Raw genomic sequence first — 21,738 nt, forward strand, 5'->3', positions numbered from 1 at the left:
TGAGAATGGGGGCGTGCTCAGTCCTCTTCTTTTTCCTGTAGACCACAATCATCTCCTTTGTCTTGATCACGTTGAGGGAGTGGTTGTTATCCTGGCACTACACGGCCAGGTATCTGACCTCATCCCTATAGGTTGTCTCATCGTTGTCGGTGATCACGCTTACCACTGTTGTGTCGTCTGCAAACTTAATGATGGTGTTGGAGTCATGCCTTGCCGTGCAGTCATGGGTGAACAGGGAGTACAGGAGGGGACTGAGCACACACCCTTGAGGGGCCCCCGTGTTGAGGACCAGCATGGCAGATGTGTTGTAACCTACCCTTACCACCTGGGGGCGGCCCGTCAGGAAGTCCAGGATCCAGTTGCAGAGGGAGGTGTTTAGTCCCAGGGTCCTTAGCTTAGTGATGAGCTTTGAGGGCACTATGGTGTTGAACACTTAGCTGTAGTCAATGAATAGCATTCTCACGTAGGTGTTCCTCTTGTCCAGGTGGGAAAGGGCAGTGTGGAGTGCAATAGAGATTGCATCATCTGTGGATCTGTTGGGACGGTATGCAAATTGGAGTGGGTCTAGGGTTTCTGGGATAATGGTGGTAATGTGAGCCATGACCAGCCTTTCAAAGCACTTCATGGCTACAGACGTGAGTGCTACAGGTCTGTAGTCATTTAGGCAGGTTATCTTGGTGTTTTTGGGCACAGGGACTTTGGTGGTCTGCTTGAAACATGTTCGTATTACAGACTCAGTCAGGGACATGTTGAAAATGTCAGTGAAGAAACTTGCCAGTTGGTCAGCACATGCTCGGAGTACACGTCCTGGTAATCCGTCTGGACCTGCGGCCTTGTGAATGTTGACATGCTTAAAAGTCTTACTCACATCGGCTACGGAGAGCGTGATCACATGGTCATCCGGAACAGCTGATGCTCTCATGCATGCTTCAGTGTTGCTTGCCTCGAAGCGAAGCGAGCATAGAAGTGATTTAGCTTGTCTGGTAGGCTTGTGTCTGTAATAGTTTTCAAGCCCTGCCACATCCGACGAGCGTCAGAGCCGGTGTAGTACGATTCAATCTTAGTCCTGTATTGAGTCTTTGCCTGTTTGATGTTTCATTGGAGGGCATAGCGGGATTTCTTATAAGCATCCGGGTTAGAGTCCCGCTCCTTGAAAGCGGCAGCTCTACCCTTTAGCTCAGTGTTGATGTTGCCTGTAATCCATGGCTTCTGGTTGGGGTATGTACGTACAGTCACTGTGGGGACGACGTCATCGTTGCACACACACACAACCCATGCATGCACGGTGGTACACACACTCACAAAGAAAGGGATTGTTTTGCAGCATGCTCCTGGGAATGGGACATTGGTTTGTTAGATTAATAAAGAAATATGAAACACACACACACACACACACACACTAGGCCAAAGCTCCTTTCTGCTCAAAGGGTCATTGTGTTCTACTTTATCAGGCTGGCCTCGTGAATCAGAAAACCAGCTAACGAGTGACACACACACACACCATATTATGGAGACAGACCACAAAGATCAGAGAGTTCACACACACACACACACACACACACACACACACACACATACACACACACACACATTAATGAATGGGGAACTACAGGCAGTGCTCCACTCAACTGATATCACTGACCTGGTATGAATACCTGTAGTTAAGCCGTTTGATCATCACATATGATAGGTATGTGTTGTTTACTAAAGGAGTAATACACAACTTATAGACAGCTTCCCACCTGATATTAATACACACACACACACACACAGGGTCCAGTTTATAACCACTAACCATAACCATAATGTCCAGTAAAAAAGGAATGCAGAGCTCTTCTCTCTCATTCTGCTGACAGAATGAATAATAAATTACAGAAATCTTCATTTGCAAAAGAAAGCAACTGAATTAGGAATTAATTCAGACAGGCTTGATTATTTTTCCACAACTTACACTACCTGTATGGTCATGTGATTGTAGTGCCTGTATGTGGTGCTGCCTCTTAGTGGGGGGTGAAGGTTTTCAGAAGGTTAAAGAGAGGAGAAACAGGCTTATTACCGCAATGCCTCCTCAGAGACACATACAGCTGTGAGCACGTTTGTGCATGTGTGCATGTAAATCAGCCAACAGTTTAGTACTTCCTTATTGCCTGTTTGTCTCACACACACTGTATGATGTGTCGCTCTCAATCACGCTCACACTCTCTCTTTCTCTCTAATTCTCCTAGTTACTCTCTGCGCGCTCTTATTTCTTGCCATTAAAACAGAACGATGCATTCTCACTAGGCTTCCTTCTTTTCACTTCTCTCCAAGAGATTGGAACCATGCAGGATCAGAAACTTACCAAATTGCAGGTAATATTGCCAGAGTATGACAGTATGAAGTAATTAACGTTTCTTTCTCTCTCACTTCCCCCCTTCCTCTATCCCTCCTCCTTCCTTGCTCTCTCTCTATTTCTCTCTATCTCTCTCTCCGCAGTAAATGAGTACCTGTTTATGGTGCAGGCCACAGGGATCCACTTCAAGGAGAACGTGAAGAACATCGGTACTCAGGTTCTAGAGCAGGTGGTCAGAGGGGGCTACAACGTCAATGGAACAGGTAACACAGGTTCTTAACGTTAGGGGACAACTTACAAGACACAGCTGAAACAGGTTCTTAACGTTAGGGCACAACCTACAAGACACAGCTAACACAGGTTCTTAAGGTTTGGTTGCAACTTACAAAACACAGCTAACGTTAGGGCACAACTTGCAAGACACAGCTAACACATGTTCCTAATGTTAGGGCACAACTTACAAAACACAGCTAACACAAGTTCTTAATGTAAGGGAACTCACTACACATATAGGCTGACTCCCCTAGTCAGAGGACATGAAGAAAACTGTCTACAGGCTCTAACATTAAAGGGTAGTCTGAGGGGGGTCATGATTTAAGGAGGCGTTGCCTATTGGGGGAGTGGCTTGTATATAGTTATTTTTGACCACCCGTGAGAGTAAATGTCATTCATGCTCATCTTGTTAAATTTGTACATTGCAAATTTCACTTTTCTTTCACTATCTTAGCAAATTACATGTTCTAATATAAAGTGATTATTTAAATATTATAACAATGTGGTAACTCTCCCAACATTGGAACATGCATAGGCACGTATGAGCCTCATAAAAGCTACAGAAGTGTCACTGCTCAACATACAGATAACAATACAACAGAACAGATTAATCGGAATGACAGTTACTCCCATGAGTGGTCAAAAATAACTATCTGAAAGCCACGTCCCTACTAAGCCACGCTTCCAGTCTTCTGATCTGACCCGGTGGGTCATAGCTCAATAACCCAGCATCAACAACCCAACAACCCAACTGAGTGACCCAACTGGCTGGGTCAAAATAATCCAACATGTGTTCTGTCCAATATTCACCCAAATTGGGTTGTTTTTAACCCAGCATTTCTTTTTGTAGGCACCCTATTCCCTTTAAAGTGCACTACTTTTGACCTGAGCCCTATATCTATGTGCCAATTTGGACACACCCTGTGTGTCCAGACTATTAACACAGAGCAGCACACTGACAGTAGCCTAGATGTGTTTAGGTCAGTGCATTGATGGTGTATCCTTCTGTCTTTGTCCAGATTATGCCTATGACTTCAACATGAGTGAGAATGATGTGCCGCCCACCACATATCTCCCGGAGGGCTTCACCTATCTGCCCTCACAGATATGCCCAGAGAGACTGCCCTCCATGAGTGAGTACAAACACATGCACACAGATGCATGTGCAGACACACACACACACACACACGTTACGTTATGGTAGTCCATTGTATCCGATGATGACTTCTCCTTCTGAGTTACCAGTGGATTTTTTGGTGGCTACAGAGCCCAATCCGAGATCCACAAACTTTATTGCAGATGGGTCATGTGCAGTCTGTGTTGGTGGGGGCAGGCATGAGCTGTTTTTGCTGTTTCTTTGTGCTCCTCTCCTCCTCCCACCTCTGTACACCGCTCTGGCAGAGCTGCCGCCAGGTGGAGCGGTCGGCAGCTGTGTCCTCCAGGTCTGTGGGTTTGATGTTGCACTTCTTCAGCAACGTTTTCAGCTGGTCCTTGTAGCGCATCATCTTCCCCCCTGCAGACCGACGGCAAAGGTGTAGCTGGCCATACAGGATCTTCCCCAGCAAGCGCTCCTGAGACATTCTAATGACATGCCCAAGCCAGCGCAGCGTTGGTGTTGGGTGACCATGGCCTCCATACTCTTGCAGTTGGTCTTAGCAAATATTTCCGTTGGGAGCACACGGTCACACCAGGTGATTCCCAGGATGCGCTGCAGGCCTCTTTTGTGGAATCGCTCGAGCTGCTTGTTGTGGTGACTGTAGGTGACCCAGGCTTCACAGCTGTAAAGAAGTGTGGTGATGCAGACGGCTTGATAGACGGCAACTTTGGTGTGGAGGTGGAGATCACTGTTTTGGAACACCCTGCGTCGGAGTTTCCCAAAGGCAGCTGATGCTTGCTTGATCCTGTTTTGAATTTCGAGGTCGATGCTGCAGTCCTCCGAGAGGATGCTGCCCAGGTATTTGAAAGACGGGACTATTGCCAGTTATTTGTGTTCAATGGTGAAGACAGGCATGGTGGGTGGAGGACTGGATCTCCATTGGCAAAGCACCTCTGTCTTGGTGGTGTTGATAGACAGTCCCATCCTACTATAGACCCTCACAGCCGTTACAAGGATGGACTGAAGGTCTTCCGGAGTGTGGGCCACAAGAGCACAGTCATCCGCATACTGCAGCTCAAGAACCTGCTCTGTCGAAACCCCGCTGCTCAAGCTCAAGCTCCTTGTGGAGAAGCTGGGTGACACATAGGAGGAAGATGTTAAAGAGTACAGGTGCCAGCACACACCCCTGCCTCACACTTATGCTTACTCTAAAAGGCACTGACTCCTGCCCTCCTATGGCCACCCGAGCGATCATCCCGTCATGGAATTGGCAAAGGATGTTGACAAATGTGTCTGGACAGCCAAATTTGAGTAGAATGCCCCATAGTAGTTCCCTGCTCACAGTGTCCAAGGCCTTGGAGAGGTCGACAAAGGCCATGAAAAGGTTCTGATGTTGTTCACGGCACTTCTCCTGGAGTTGCCGTGCCGTGAATATCATGATGACCGTACTCCTGTTCTTTCTGAAGCCGCATTGTGACTCTGGCAGCAGTTCCTCTGTGAAGTTGTTCACCAGCCTGTGTAGCATCACTTTGGCCAGGACCTTGCCGGCAACAGCCAGAAGGGATATCCCCTGGCTGTTGCTGCAGATGGACTTGTCACCCTTGTTCTTATAGATGGTGACAATGTTTGCATCCTGTCACTGTTGGGGAACGATCTCCCAGTCCCAAACCTCCGTGATGTACTGGTGGAGCGGTCTGGTGCAGAAGTAACCTCTAAGGGATGCTGTCAGCACCAGGAGTCTTGTTCTTGAGGGAACGGATAGCAGATAGCACCTCTTGGAAGGTTGGCGAATGGTTGAGGTGTTGAATGGGTGGACGGACAGGCAGTTCTTCCAGAATGGAGTGGTGCTGATTGAGTAGTGCGTCAAAGTGGTCAGCCCATCTCATCAGGATCTGGTTTTGGTCCTTCAAGAGAATCAGACCATCAGCTGTTTTCAGGGGGGGTGATGGAGCGACTTCTAGGGCCATAGACAGCTTTAGCTGAGTTGTAGAAATTGTGTATGTCGTTTTTGTCTGCATTAATTTGGATTTCCTGTGCCTTATTCGTCCACCATTCATTCTGCAGAGCACGCAATGTTGTTTGCACTTCCTTGCGTGATGCTCACCATTGCTGGCGGAGGGTAGCAGATGTGGGGCTGTTGAGAGTATCCCTGTGCGCTTTGTCCATATTGTCCAGAACGGTGATGGTGTCCGAGTTCTCATCGAACCAGTCCTGATGTTTCCCACCTCTGTAGCCAATGGAGTGGGCCACTGCCTGATAGAGCACTGAGCTGATAGATGGCCACTTCTGGTCCATTGGGTCCTCTGTGCTCAGAAGAGGCTTAATCTCCCTCAGCCTTTTAGCGAGAGAGCGACAGAAGTCGTCCCGTACTGCAGCTTTCTCAAGACGGGACAGTGCAGACCCCTCTTACTGGACTTCTGCAGGCGTTGGAGGGGACATTCTCACCTGGAGTTTAGCCAGTATCATACAGTGATCTGTATAGCATTCTGCACACCTCATGGCATGTGTCAGCAGGATGTCATTAGTGTCAGAACGTATCACTATGACATAGTCGATCAGGTGCCATACACACATGCACACCCACACACACACAAGACAAACACCAAGGAAACACTACAGTGGTGTGGGTAAGGATTCAGATAAAGAGTATGTTATTGGAGACCCCAGCTATGGTTGTAACATTTGTATGTACTGCAGATGTAAGATGAGAACATTGATTTAGGTTGTGTGGTCTGTAGTCTCTAGTTCTGCAAGCCAAGGCTAATTGTCTCTACCAAGGGGAATGTGATGGAAATGGTAATAGAATTACTGATGATTCATCACATCTGAGAAAGTTGAGAAAGTTACAGAGGCATAAATATCAACCCCCCCCCCCCCCCCAAAAAAAAAAGCTAACCTCCCCTGTTATTGTAATGGTAAGAGGTTAGCATGTCTTGGGGGTATGATATTTATGCCTCTAACTTTCTCACTCATCATTATACACGATTAATTCAGGACTATCTGTAATCATGGTAGGATCCACATTAATATAGAAGTGTTTAACAACATATTATATTCTTATTTACAATAAAAGTGTCTCCAAAATGACACAATACATGATTTACCATTGATTTAATCGGAAACAGAGCCCCACCTGTTTTGAGCCCCACATTATTATTATTATTATTATTATTATTTTATTTTTTTGGGGGGGGGGGCTTGCGTGTTTTGTATGTTATTTTGACATTAATACTTATCACATATCAGTTTGCAAACAATGTCCAACAAATATATATCATTGAGTTAATAAAGCCGCATACAAACATGGTCTCTTTTTTGTTTTATTGAGTAAGGCAGCTCCAAAATGCAGGTGTTTCAGCCTAGCTCAGTGCTTTCTGTGGTGGTGGGGCAAGCCAGCAGAAAATAGGAGCGTTGCGCCGTGATTGGCTCAGTGTTCTGTCACTCATGAGGACACTACGTCACTGCCAAGTCTAAGTCCTTAGTAAGGGTAGACATCGAAAATTCAAGCCCTTTGGGTCCTGCAATAGAGTTCCATTAGAAGGGCCCTTCCAAGAAGGCTCAAGGTCATTGGCCACAGATAAAATGACGTCAAATCACGTTATATGTACAGTAGCTTTGATTGGACTGATCATGTCAACAACTGACTTTCAAAATCTTAGCTAGCCGTCATCATCATGAATCAAGTCGACAATCTACTGGCAAATCCTTTTTAATCCTTGTCATATGAAGAGAAAAGATGAAGAGAAATTATAGATAAAACGTATCGGTGCTCATCGGCCATTGGACATAAACATTACACAACAAATTGGAAATCGCAAATTCAACAATGAGTGGTTTGGAAGGAATCGATGACAGTGGCTAACTGCAAGCATTGCAACTGGGAAGTCGGCAGTAAATGAGCTCCGACTGGGAAAATACGTTTTGAACGGTCATCCAACTCAGAATTGTACATCCGGCCTCGTTCTCTTTCTTTGATGACAAAATTTGCCCACGAAGGACAAAAATGTCTTATATGCTGCTGCATAAATGATGTAATATGCAAGGGAGATATGTATACTTTAGCTAAGAAAGTAATACTAAGTGTATGTTGTGTAGTAAGCTGTTAGTAGCCCATGTGACTCACCCTAATAATTTGGTCTATTTTCACCTCTCAATTTCGCCTACTGTTCTGACTCGGTGGTGCACATGTAGCCTATAACCTGTTTTTGAGAAATGTAATCATCGAATATTGTAAGAGCTTTCATTGTCTGCTTATGTCCCCTTTATTTATCCTACGGTTCTGACTTGGTGTACAGGGAGAACACTGTAAGAACGGCCCATGTTCTGAATTATGTCGCTGTACATTTCAAAAGTGCTGAACAAATAGTTAAATTGACTACGTCCGTCCTGGCTTGCTCATTAATGTCTTAATCGAAATTACGGATTATTGTCCCTGTATGCCATAGTTTGTACATCTCAATTGTTAGTAGAAACCACATTTGTTTAAGCAAGTCAGCCATATCAGCTATGTAAATGAGGCTGAATTAACTGTTTCGCTGCAAGGCAAGGCACCGCTGATAGCCAGGTGTAGCAGTGGTAAGGTGTTGGGACTGCTGTTGGGACTCTGCTGTTGGGTCAGCTTTATGTAGGCCCAAACAGTTTGTGGGCACCGTTTGTCACAGTTATAGTGCCATTAATGTATTGTTTAGTGTTGTGTTGTGTAGTGGCTTTGCTGGCATGCATCCCACTTTTGTTTTTTTTGCCCCACCAAGATTGAGCTTCCTGAGTGGCGCAGTGGTCTAAGGCGCTGCATCGCAGTGCTAACTGTGCCACTAGAGATCCTGGTTCGAATCCAGGCTCTGACGCAGCCGGCCGCGACCGGGAGACTCATGGGCGGCGCACAATTGGCCCAGCGTCGTCCAGGGTAGGGGAGGGAATGGCTGGCAGGGATGTAGCTCAGTTGATAGAGCATGGCGTTTGCAATGCCAGGGTTGTGGGTTCGATTCCCACGGGGGGCCAGTATAAAAAAATAAAAATAATATGTATTCACTAACTGTAAGTCGCTCTGGATAAGAGCGTCTGCTAAATGACTAAAATGTAAATGTAATTGACATGCTACAATTGCCATTGTATAAAAGGTAGAAATGTACCTAATTTCTACCTTCAATTTAACAGCATGAAGTGAAGCATTCAAAGAAAAGAACACCCTCCCTATAATCAAACATGAGGGAGGTTTGATAATACTATGGGGTTGCTTTGCTGCCTCTGGAACTGGGGACCTTTAATGTGTGCAAGACATCATAAAATCAACAGATCAAGGTGTTTTGGAGTGTAACGTTCAAACCAGTGTACTAAAACTGCATCTCTGTTGAAGGTTGTGGGTCTCCCAGCAGTACAACAACCCCAAACCCACATCAAATGCACCCTGGAATGGTTCAAGAAGAAACACTGGACTCTTCTGGATTGGACAGTGAAGAGTCCAGATCTGAATTACATCCATAGCCTACAGTGTGGTGAGAGCTGATAACAGCAGTTGGTGGACACCCCTCAAACATTGAGAAATTAGAGCAGTTTACTGCTGAAGAGTGGGCCAAAGTGGGAGTAGAAAGGTGCAGCAAGTGCATTGATGGCTACAAGAAGCATTTGTCTGCAGTTGTCTTGGCCAAAGGCTGTGCAACCAAGTACTAGCTCCAGTGTGCCCATAATTTTGTATTTTCTAAATTAAAATTGTAAACATAAATTTACAAAAATACAATTGGTTATGCAAAATTGAAAATCTAATAACAAGGTGTGGAGACCAGAAGTTTTTTAAAAGTTCAACATATTTTAGAAGAAATAGGGAATTACAGTTGAAGTCGGAAGTTTACATACACCTTAGCCAAAAACATTTAAATTCAGTTTTTCACAATTCCTGACATTTAATCCTAGTAAAAATTCCCTGTTTTAGGTCAGTTAGGATCACCACTTTATTTTAAGAATGTGAAATGTCAGAATAATTGTAGAGAGAATTATTTATTTAAGCTTTTATTTCTTTCATCACATTCCCAGTGGGTCAGAAGTTTGCATACACTCAATTAGTATTTGGTAGCATTTCCTTTAAATTGTTTAAACGTTTCGTGTAGCCTTCCACAAGCTTCCCACAATAAGTTGGGTGAATTTTTGCCTATTCTTCCTGACAGAGCTGGTGTAACTGAGTCAGGTTTTTAGGCCTCCTTGCTCGCACACGCTTTTTCAGTTCTGCCCAAACATTTTCTATAGGATTGAGGTCAGGGCTTTGTGATGGCTGCTGCAATACCTTGACTTTGTTGTCCTTAAGCCATTTTGGCACAACTTTGGAAGAATGCTTGGGGTCATTCTCCATTTGGAAGACCCAATTGCAACCAAGCTTCCTGACTGATGTCTGAGATTTTGCTTCAATATATCCACATAATTTTCCTTCCTCATGATGCCATCTATTTTGTGAAGTACACCAGTCCTGCAGCAAAGCACCCCCACAGCATGATGCTGCCACCCCCGTGCTTCACGGTTGGGATGGTGTTCTTCGGCTTGCAAGCCACCCCCTTTTTCCTCCAAACATAACGATGGTCATTATGGCCATACAGTTCTATTTTTGTTTCATCAGACCAGAGGACATTTCTCCAAAAAGTACGAACTTTGTCCCCATGAGCGGCCTTTCAGGTTATGTCGACATAGGACTAGTTTTACTGTGGATATAGAAACTTTTGTACCTGTTTCCTCCAGCATCTTCACAAGGTCCTTTGCTGTTGTTCTGGGATTGATTTGCACTTTTCTCACCAAAGTACGTTCATCTCTAGGAGACAGAACGCGTCTCCTTCCTGAGCGGTATGACGGCTGCGTGGTCCCATGGTGTTTATACCTGCATACTATTGTTTGTACAGATGAACGTGGTACCTTCAGGCGTTTGGAAATTGCTCCCAAGGATGAACCAGACGTCTGGAGGTCTACAATTGTTTTTCTGAAGTCTTGGCTGATTTCTTTTGTTTTTCCCATGATGTCCAGCAAAGAGTCACTGAGTTTGAAGGTAGGCCTGGAAATACATCCACAGGACCACCTCCAATTGACTCAAATTATGTCAATTAGCCTATCAGAAGCTTCTAAAGCCATGACATCATTTTCTGGAATTTTTCAAGCTGTTTAAAGGCACTTAGTGTATGTAAACTTCTGACCCACTGGAATTGTGATACAGTAAATTAGAAGTGAAATAATCTGTCTGTAAACAATTGTTGGAAAAATTACTTGTGTCATGCACAAAGTAGATGTCCTAACCGACTTGCCAAAATGATAGTTTGTTAACAAGAAATTTGTGGAGTGGTTGAAAAACTAGTTTTAATGACTCCAACCTAAGTGTATGTAAACTTCCGACTTCAACTGTATTTAAGAAAATAGCAAGGGTTCACATATAAATGGCCGGGACTGTACATGAATGAGCAAAGTTGGTTCTTGTTTCACGTTCGTGTGGCTCAAACAAAAACACCTAAATGATTGGTTGACAATAGAGCCTCCCACAATGCAGGCGATGGCTGCAAGTTGCAGCTGGTGAGGAGCAAATGCAGACAAACAGGTTTGTAGAGTCACAAGCTTGATGTAATCATTGTGTGCTAGGAATATGGGACACATAAGTGAATTTGGCCCAACACTTTTGGTCCCCTAAATGGATGGGGAGACTATGTACATAAAGTACGGTTCACCCGATATGGACGAAAATACCCTCAAATTAAAGTTGACAGTCTGCGCTTTAACCTCATAATCATTGTATCATTGTCACGCCTGCACCCGCTCCCCCTCCCTGTACTTGCTTCTCGTCTCCAAGTGTCTGTCCTTACAGATACCCCCTCTCAATCAGAAAGATTTCTGGCTCCCAGGTGTCTTTTATACAGGTAACGAGCTGAGATTAGGAGCACACTCTTAAAGGGAATGCTCCTAATCTCAGCTTGTTACCTGTATAAAAGACACCTGGCCACAGAAGCAATCAATCAGATTCCAAACTCTCCACCATGGCCAAGACCAAAGAGCTATCCAAGGATGTCAGGGACAAGATTTTAGACCTATACAAGGCTGGAATGGGCTACAAGACCATCGCCAAGCAGCTTGGTGAGAAGGTGACAACAGTTGGTGCGATTATTCGCAAATGGAAGAAACACAAAAGAACTGTCAATCTCCCTCGGTCTGGAGCTCCATGCAATATCTCACCTCGTGGAGTTGCAATGATCATGAGAACGGTGAGGAATCAGTCCAGAACTACACGGGAGGATCTTGTCAATGATCTTAAGGCAGCTGGGACCATAGTCACCAAGAAAACAATTGGTAACACACTACGCCGTGAAGGACTGAAATCCTGCAGCACCCACAAGGTCCCCCTGCTCAAGAACGCACATATACAGGGCCGTCTGAAGTTTGCCAATGAACATCTGAATGATTCAGAGGAGAACTGGGTGAAAGTGTTGTGGTCAGATGAGACCAAAATCGAGCTCTTTGGCATCAACTCAACTCGCCGTGTTTGGAGGAGGAGGAATGCTGTCTATGACCCCAAGTACACCATCCCCACCGTCAAACATGGAGGCGGAAACACTATGCTTTGGGGGTGTTTTTCTGCTAAGGGGACAGGACAACTTCACCGCATCAAAGGGACGATGGATGGGGCAATGTACCGTCAAATCTTGGGTGAGAACCTCCTTCCCTCAGCAAGGGCATTGAAAATGGTTCGTGGATGGGTATTCCAGCATGACAATGACCCAAAACACACTGCCAAGGCAACAAAGGAGTGGCTCAAGAAAAAAGCACATTAAGGTCCTGGAGTGGCCTAGCCAGTCTCCAGACCTTAATCCCATAGAAAATCTGTGGAGGGAGCTGAAGGTTCGAGTTGCCAAACGTCAGCCTCGAAACCTTAATGACTTGGAGAAGATCTGCAAAGAGGAGTGGAACAAAATCCCTCCTGAGATGTGTGCAAACCTGGTGGCCAACTACAAGAAACGTCTGACCTCTGTGATTGCCAACAAGGGTTTTGCCACCAAGTACTAAGTCATGTTTTGCAGAGGGGTCACATACTTATTTCCCTCATTAAATTGCAAATCAATTTATAACATTTTTGACATGCGTTTTTCTGGATTTTTTTGTTGTTATTCTGTCTCTCACTGCTCAAATAAACCTACCATTCAAATGATAGACTGATCATGTCTTTGTCAGTGGGCAAACGTACAAAATCAGCAGGGGATCAAATACTCATTTCCCTCACTGTATAGGGGAGGTAATTAAGCAGTGATGAAGTACAGATGAGTCCAATGAATCGCTGATGCGCGTAACGATGGTGACAGGTGTGCGTAATGATGGGGAGCCTGGCGCCCTTGAGCACCAGGGAGGGGGAGCGGGAGCAGGCGTGACAATCATCATTCAATGCGCTGGAGTACAGAGCCAAAACAAACAAAAAATGTCCCAGTACTTTTGGAGCTCACTGTATGCTTGACGGCTGGCCTGTGCTTTCAGAGTTGATTGATGATGCATACACATATGCAGTGATGTTGGAAAATAACACATTTCTCCGAAATGTATGTAATGTACTGCTTAAGTGTTACAGGTTCTTTATAACTCTCTCTCTCTCTCTCTCTCTCTCTCTCTCTCTCTCTCTCTCTCTCTCTCTCTCTCTCTCTCTCTCTCTCTCTCTCTCTCTCTCTCTCTCTCCTCTCTCTCAATTCAATTCAATTTCAAATTAAGGGCTTTATTGGCATGGGAAATATATGTTTACATTACCAAAGCAAGTGAAATAGATAATAAACAAAAGTGAAATAAACAATAAAAAATGTACAGTAAGCATTATACTCAAAAGAATAAAGATATTTAAAATGTCATATTATGTCTATATACAGTGTTATAATGATGTGCAAATAGTTAAAGTACAAAAAGGAAAATAAATAAATATAGGTTGTATTTACAATGGTGTTGGTTCTTCACTGGCTGCCCTTTTCTTGTGGCAACAGGTCACAAATCTTGCTGGTGTGATGGCACACTGTGGTATTTCACCCAATGGATATGGGAATTTATCCAAATTGGATTTGTTTTCGAATTCTTTGTGGGTCTGTGTAATCTCAGGGAAGTATGTGTCTCTAATATGGTCATACATTAGGAAGTGCAGCTCAGTTTCCACCTCATTTTAGCGGGCAGTGTGCACATAGCCTGTCTTCTCTTGAGAGCCAGGTCTGCCTACGGCTACGTCGGCCTTTCTCTATAGCAGTGCTTCTCAATTATTTTATGTTACGCCCCCCCCCTAGGAAGAAGTAAACATTTCGCGCCCCCCAACTTTCCGCCGCGACTGTAAATAGTATCATTTGTCTATAAAATTGTTATAAATACACCTCTGCATAACATTGTATCCTTATTAACATTAAAGAAAACAAAAAAAAGAATAAAGAAAGAAATATAGATCAACTTACAACAAAGAATAACTTTATTAACATTGTTTTTTAGTCTGTAACAGAAAATACTTAATGAGGAAGTCAGGATTAATGGCTACAATGAGCACGTTTTGCAGTGCACAACTTTTCGAAACGGGGTTTGAAGCATGATACTGCAACTCTCAGCTCCTGCTCAATGTTTAGCTGGGAGCTGTACTTGGTCTTCAGTGCAGCAACAGCAGAGAAGCCAGTCTCACAAAGATAAGATGTTTCAAAAGGAAGAAGAATGCCCATGGCCCTCTGCCCTAAGAGTGGATACTGCCTCTCTACACTCAGCCAGAATTCACTGTCTGTGATGTGAACCTCAGTCTCAATGTGGAGTCAGACGTCATATCAATAAACTGGTCCTCCTCTGCAGAGCTGAAACCAATTGGAGCTGGTGCATTGAAAGGATCTCTCACCCAGTCATATTGGGAACTGTTTTCAGGGAAGTACTTTTTAAAGAATCCCATCAGTGATGAAATATGCTCCTTAATATATGGAATCACTGAGGTAGCATCATAGTCAGTAGTGTCAACAAATTCATGCAGGTTCTCGAATCAATCAGTATTTCCTTCATCAAGTCGCCTGCCCCACATTGCAAGCTTTCGAGTGAAAGAGCTGATCTTGTCTTTGACCTGAGGGAGGTGTTTATCTTTCCCTTGAAGCTGTTGATTTAGTTCATTTTGCTTTCCAAATATGTCACTCAGGTAGGCCAGTTCTCATCACAAAATTTTTCTGCAAGGTCATACTTGTGCTCTTGCTCCGAAAACATTCTTATCTGCTCTCTGAGCTCAAAAACTCGGGACAAGACTTTTCCTCGTGACAGCCACCTTGCTTCACTGTGAAAGAGCACAGCTTGATGTTCAGCTCCCATCTCCTCACAGATAGCAGAGAAGACTCTTGTTTTTAGTGGTCTGGTCTTTATAAAATTGACTACACCTACAATGTCAGTCATAACCTCACTTAATTCAGAGGAAAGGTGCCACTCAGCATTAGGTGAGGCCTTCTTGATGAGTGCCCAAAGTCCTTTTCTCATCCCTGCCATGGTCTGTGCACCATCACTGCAAACACCAATGCAGTTCTCCCACTTTAGCCATTCTCAGTCAGGAAGCAGTCCAGCATTTTGAATAGCTCTTCAGCTGTGGCTCTGTCTCTGACATATTAACAAAAAAGTAGATCCTCACACAGGGAGTTTGTCATGTCAAAATGTACATAAGCGATAAACAAACAGTCTTTGTTGCTGTCAGCTGCTTCATCGAACTGTAAGGCAAAACGTTTGTCTTTGTCATGAGCCTCTCACTCCACCGGGTTACCACCTTAATTTTCTTCCACTCTGCTCACCACTCTCTCTACTCAGCCTAACTAGCTCCACCTGTCCCTGCTCTGCTCTGCTCTAATTACTCTGCCAGCTGCGCTGCATTACCCACTACCTCTCCCAGTATTTAAAGCCCTGTCTTTCAGCTCTCCTTTGTCAGATCGTCTGCAAAGCTCACACCCGGAACCTGTTTGCTCGCGCTTCTGGCTCACCCTGGTTTTGTGTTCCCGGACCTGCCTGATGTTTGGATACTCTTCTGCCCCAGGAGATCCAGACCTGCTTTTTGCCATAACGACTCCTGACTACTCTTCGATCCCGGTAACTCTGACCAGCCTTCTGCCTTGCTACTACGTATTTGGATTTCCCTTGAACTGTACTGCTGCCTTGTTTCATCCGCCCTGTTGTGTCTGTGTCTCCCCCCCCCCCAGGACTTCTGGACCACCCACCACCGGCTTCATAGGACGCATCGCTGCCACTGGGGGGGGGCACAGATCCAGCACATTGGACGGGATCCCTGTTACCCCTGGAGCCTTCACTCACTCCCTACTTCCCTTTTCCCTTAAGTTTTAATAAACTTTCTGGTGTGACGCAATTGTGGTCCTCTGGTCGTCTGTCTGAACCGTGACAGTCTTTGAGTTTATCTACCAGCTGTTCTTTAAGATCGTTAGCAATGTCATTTATACGTCTGGCGACAGTGTCATTGGACAGAGGGATAGTTTTTATTTTTGCAGCACTTGCGTCATCCAGCATGACAGAGACCATGTCTAATGCTGCAGGCAGTATCAGCTCCTCTGCTATGGAGTGTTATTTTTTGCACTGAGCAATTTGGTACGCCACCTTATATGATGCTAACAGTGCTCGCTGGTTTACTGAAGTAGCATTCACAAAGCGGGACGATTGTTGGCAATATTCGGCACGTTTTCGCTGAAAAAACTCAAGCGGCTTATCAGCGTGATTGGGGTGTAATGTCTTTAAGTGACGCCTTAATTTATTTGGCTTCATGCTGTCCGCTGCCAACATTTTTAGACACAGTAAACATACCAGTCTTTCCTCGTCTCCCACCGTAGTCACAGTGAAGCCAAGCGCTACATACGCTTCGTCATATTTCCTCGTCTTAGCTTTCGGGAGACTTACGTTTGTCTCATTATCTCCGTCTCTCTCCGCCTTTCTTTTCATCCCTGTTAGATATGTTTCCATGGTGTCTCTTAAGGGTTTGTTATCTGCACTTCATATCTCCTGCTCTGTGCTGTGTGCTCTTGTTCGGTGCAAAAAAAAACCTACTCCCTGCGGCAAAAAAAAGCATGTTTCCCGGGGTCACACGCGCCCCCCCTGGCATCGCTCCGAGCCCCCCCAGGGGGGCACGCCCCACTATTTGAGAAGGACTGCTCTATAGCAATGCTCACTGAGTCTGTACATAGTCAAAGATGTCGTTAATTCTGGGTCAGTCACAGTGGTCAGGTATTCTGCCACTGTGTACTCTCTGTTTAGCGCCAAATAGCAATATACACTGCTCAAAAAAATTAAGGGAACACTTAAACAACACAATGTAACTCCAAGTCAATCACACTTCTGTGAAATCAAACTGTCCACTTAGGAAGCAACACTGATTGACAATAAATGTCACATGCTGTTGTGCAAATGGAATAGACAACAGGTGGAAATTATATGCAATTAACAAGACACCCCCAATAAAGAAGTGGTTCTGCAGGTGGTGACCACAGACCACTTCTCAGTTCCTATGCTTCCTGGCTGATGTTTTGGTCACTTTTGAATGCTGGCGGTGCTTTCACTCTAGTGGTAGCATGAGACGGAGTCTACAACCCACACAAGTGGCTCAGGTAGTGCAGCTCATCCAGGATGGCACATCAATGCGAGCTGTGGCAAGAAGGTTTGCTGTGTCTGTCAGTGTAGTGTCCAGAGCATGGAGGCGCTACCAGGAGACAGGCCAGTACATCAGGAGACGTGGAGGAGGCCGTAGGAGGGCAACAACCCAGCAGCAGGACCGCTACCTCCGCCTTTGTGCAAGGAGGAGCAGGAGGAGCACTGCTAGAGCCCTGCAAAATGACCTCCAGCAGGCCACAAATGTGCATGTGTCTGCTCAAACGGTCAGAAACAGACTCCATGAGGGTGGTATGAGGGCCCGACGTCCACGGGGGGTGTGCTTACAGCCCAACACCGTGCAGGACGTTTGGCATTTGCCAGAGAACACCAAGATTGGCAAATTCGCCACTGGCGCCCTGTGCTCTTCACAGATGAAAGCAGGTTCACACTGAGCACATGTGACAGACTTGACAGAGTCTGGAGACGCCGTGGAGAACGTTCTGCTGCCTGCAACATCCTCCAGCATGACCGGTTTGGCGGTGGGTCAGCCATGGTGTGGGGTGGCATTTCTTTGGGGGGCCGCACAGCCCTCCATGTGCTCGCCAGAGGTAGCCTGACTGCCATTAGGTACCGAGATGAGATCCTCAGACCCCTTGTGAGACCATATGCTGGTGCGGTTGGCCCTGGGTTCCTCCTAATGCAAGACAATGCTAGACCTCATGTGGCTGGAGTGTGTCAGCAGTTCCTGCAAGAGGAAGGCATTGATGCTATGGACCGCCCGTTCCCCAGACCTGAATCCAATTGAGCACATCTGGGACATCATGTCTCGCTCCATCCACCAACAGACTGTCCAGGAGTTGGCGGATGCTTTAGTCCAGGTCTGGGAGGAGATCCCTCAGGAGACCATCCGCCACCTCATCAGGAGCATGCCCGGGCGTTGTAGGGAGGTCATACAGGCACGTGAAGGCCACACACACTACTGAGCCTCATTTTGACTTGTTTTAAGGACATACATCAAAGTTGGATCAGCCTGTAGTGTGGTTTTCCACTTTAATTTTGAGGGTGACTCCAAATCCAGACCTCCATGGGTTGATACATTTGATTTCCATTGATCATTTTTGTGTGATTTTGTTGTCAGCACATTCAACTATGTAAAGAAAAAAGTATTTAGTAAGATTATTTCATTCATTCAGATCTAGGATGTGTTGTTTAAGTGTTCCCTTTATTTTTTTGAGCAGTGTAGTTTGCTCTGTTTTTTTGTAAATTATTTCCAATGTGTCAAGTAATTATATTTTTGTTTTCTCATGATTTGGTTGGGTCTAATTGTGTTGCTGTCTCTCTCTCTCTCTCTCTCTCTCTCTCTCTCTCTCTCTCTCTCTCTCTCTCTCTCTCTCTCTCTCTCTCTCTCTCTCTCTCTCTCTCTCTCTACCCCTCCCCATTCTCTCTCTACCCCTCCCCCTTCTCTCTCTCTCTGTCTCTCTCTCTCTCTACCCCTTCTCTCTCTACCCCTTCCCCTTCTCTCTCTCTGTCTCTCTCTCTCTCTCTCCACCCCTTCTCTCTCTCTACCCCTCCCCCTTCTCTCTCTCTCTCTCTCTCTCTCTCTCTCCACCCCTTCTCTCTCTCTACCCCTCCCCCTTCTCTCTCTCTCTTTCGGTCTCTCATTCTGTCTCTCTCTCAGAGGGGAGGCTGGAGGTGAATATGAGTGAGATAGCTCTGGAGGACGTGGAGAGGATTCTCTTGAATGCTGAGCCTAGCATGGCCCTGGGAGGCTTCTGGAAGCCCAGGGACTGTGTCCCACGCTGGAAGGTGAGTTAGTGTTCGGAGCAACCCAGCTCAGAACACACAACATAACAGTACTGTCATGCTGTACCTCCACCTGCATGTAGCCTTTATTGGACTCTGGTGGAGACACTGTACTGTACAGTAGTCTCTAGGTCATTGCAACAGCCTAGTTCTGTCTTAACAGAGTGCACTAAACTGGATAATGCAGTTATTAGTCATTCAAATGGAACTGGAAAGCTATATTGCACTTCAAGAGTGTGCAGCCAGGTCTACATTCATCCCATGTATAACTTTCTGTCTAGAAAATTGAGACACACAAACACGAACACACAATTACGAGTCCCATAACGTCTCAGGTATTTGAACAGCCAAACATTGAAACCTAATTCCTACCAGATGTGTGTGATCCAGACTCTCAAGGAAGTGTGTGTCTAGAATCAGACAGCTGATTGGCAGAAGAAATCACACTACAAGCCAGTATTTGGTCTTTTAAAGGGTGTTTACATCACCATTCCCTACTGAGCCTCAAAGGAAACTTCAGTAAAGCTGCTGCTGCTACTAAGATGAACTCTTCTAAAAAACAAACCCAGGGAACGCATTTAGTTGGCCCTCTCCAGGGTGACCTTCAATACGCCTGTATCCCCTGCTATGATCAATACATGCCATATCTCATTGTGTGAAACCGAAAGCCCTGTTGAAATCCTTTCTTTCTTTCTCTCTTTCTTTCTTTCTTTCTCTCTTTCTTTCTTTCTTTCTTTCTTTCTTTCTTTCTTTCTTTCTTTCTTTCTTTCTTTCTTTCTTTCTTTCTTTCTTTCTTTCTTTCTTTCTTTCTTTCTTTCTTTCTTTCTTGTGGTAGGGCTTTATCTTTCCCTGACGACTCAAACTGAATTATTTTGCTGCCCTATGTTCGCATCATACTTCAGTCTGAGACTGCCGTTCTTGAAATTGTTTGTGGTGACGTCAAAATGAGGGGTGTTGACAAAACAAAGTCACAAGCGATTGGATTGTCTCTAACCAATCGGAGTATCAAAGCCAATGACTCATTTTTTAAACGCTGCTTTACCCTCGTGTGTTCTGGCTCTGGCCCAACCCATCATTTCTGGAACTAATCAGAACGGTTAGAATGTGTTTGTGTTCTAGAAAATCGTCAGGGAGGGACTCAAATCCAGACTCATTGCGGAGAAGAAAAGTTTGTCTGCATGCCGTTTGGCCGGAGCAATGAGTTTGGGTAGCCAGTCAAGCTTTATCTGATATGTGAAATAATGTTGAACCCCTCCTTGTCCCTAGGTGGCGATACTGGTCCCATTCCGGAACCGCTACGAGCACCTGCCCATCCTGCTCAGACACCTGGTACCTGCACTACAGAAACAGAGGCTTCAATTTGCCTTCTATGTTGTAGAGCAGGTAAACACACACGCACACACATGTGCGCGCACTGGAGACTGAGGAACAAGACTCATGGCTCATATCAACATACTGTCACAGTATGTTAGCCCTATCAATGCTTACTAAACTCTTACTGACTTCACTCTGCCATCGCCCCAGTTATCTCCTGTTGATGTGCAACTCTGTTGGTCTTCTACGCCTCATCTCTATTCTACTAGAAATTGACAGTACACAGCAAATTGGCCAGTGTTACCTAGTGTTGATTTTTCAGTGTAACATTTCTAGTGTTGATTCAGGTGTTAAGTTAAATCTATGAATGTTAAATTAACGCTCATAGATGTAAAAGAAACCCGGTCTTTGTGTTAATAACCAGTGTTGAATGTGAGAGTTTGATTGTGTCAGTTTTACTCTGTGTAGAGTAAAACATTCCCATCAAAACCCTGCCCAGCATTATCATATTTCCCAGCATTCTCTACTGCAGGTAGATTTTTTAGGATTGTTTTTCATATATGTGTTTTTGCATGTACATTGACTGATTAATCTTATGCTACTCACAGATAAATAACATATATTTTTCTAAACTAATCCCATCAGCTAATTCGATTTTTTTTGCCCCAGTTACTGAAATGGTTGTTCCAGTTTAAATGGCTTACGTCAGGGATCATCAACTGGATTCAGCCATTGGTAGATTTTTTTCTTGAGCAGATGGTCAGGGACCAGAGCATAATTACAAATCATTTGTAGGCTGCAAATGTACCACAAGAAGCCAAAAATAGATGTAATATTTCACTAAAACATAATGATTTCATATCTTGCTTACATTAGTATATGATCACATATACAGTATCTCTCTATTATGCGTGGGAATACTTTGGAACAGATTTACAAAATTACAATCACTTGGAGCTGATTTGCTGGTGTTTTTACTAGTGATGGGGAAACAAGGCTTCCTGAAGCATTGAGCATTTCCAGCTTTTGTGTCAAAAATAGGTTCATAACGTGAGGCTTTGATCAACACAGTGGCACCTGCTGGTCAAAAATAATTTAGAACAGCCAAATTATTATAGATGACGTTGCACACGTCGTAGTGCGTGTGCAGGGTAGCCTTTTGTCTTCTACCGAAACCAATACCAAACCAATCAGGTATTGTTCGACAAAACGAAGCTTTGGACATCATTGATCACGTGCTTCTGATAAAGTGATACAAGCATCGGCACACTGTTTCGAAGCAAACTGCTTAGCGATTTTGACTAGTTTTTACAGTCGTTTATGTCCAACAATAAAAAAAATACATATATACAGTGGG

General features: G+C 44.8%; 1 protein-coding gene across 1 annotated transcript in view; it reads left to right on the forward strand.

The window, feature by feature from the left end:
* The window catches only part of LOC311147909 (beta-1,4-galactosyltransferase 5-like), a 106,204-nt gene that overhangs the window by 63,912 nt on the left and 20,554 nt on the right, over positions 1-21,738 (forward strand). Inside the window, exons 2-5 of the mRNA XM_084184748.1 lie at positions 2,476-2,595; positions 3,625-3,738; positions 18,943-19,070; positions 20,334-20,450. Coding sequence (XP_084040874.1) covers positions 2,476-2,595; positions 3,625-3,738; positions 18,943-19,070; positions 20,334-20,450 — 479 coding nt within the window. The remainder of the gene's footprint in view (positions 1-2,475; positions 2,596-3,624; positions 3,739-18,942; positions 19,071-20,333; positions 20,451-21,738) is intronic.

Source organism: Coregonus lavaretus, assembly GCF_964263955.1.
Source record: "Coregonus lavaretus genome assembly, chromosome: 20".
Taxonomy (NCBI): domain Eukaryota; kingdom Metazoa; phylum Chordata; class Actinopteri; order Salmoniformes; family Salmonidae; genus Coregonus; species Coregonus lavaretus.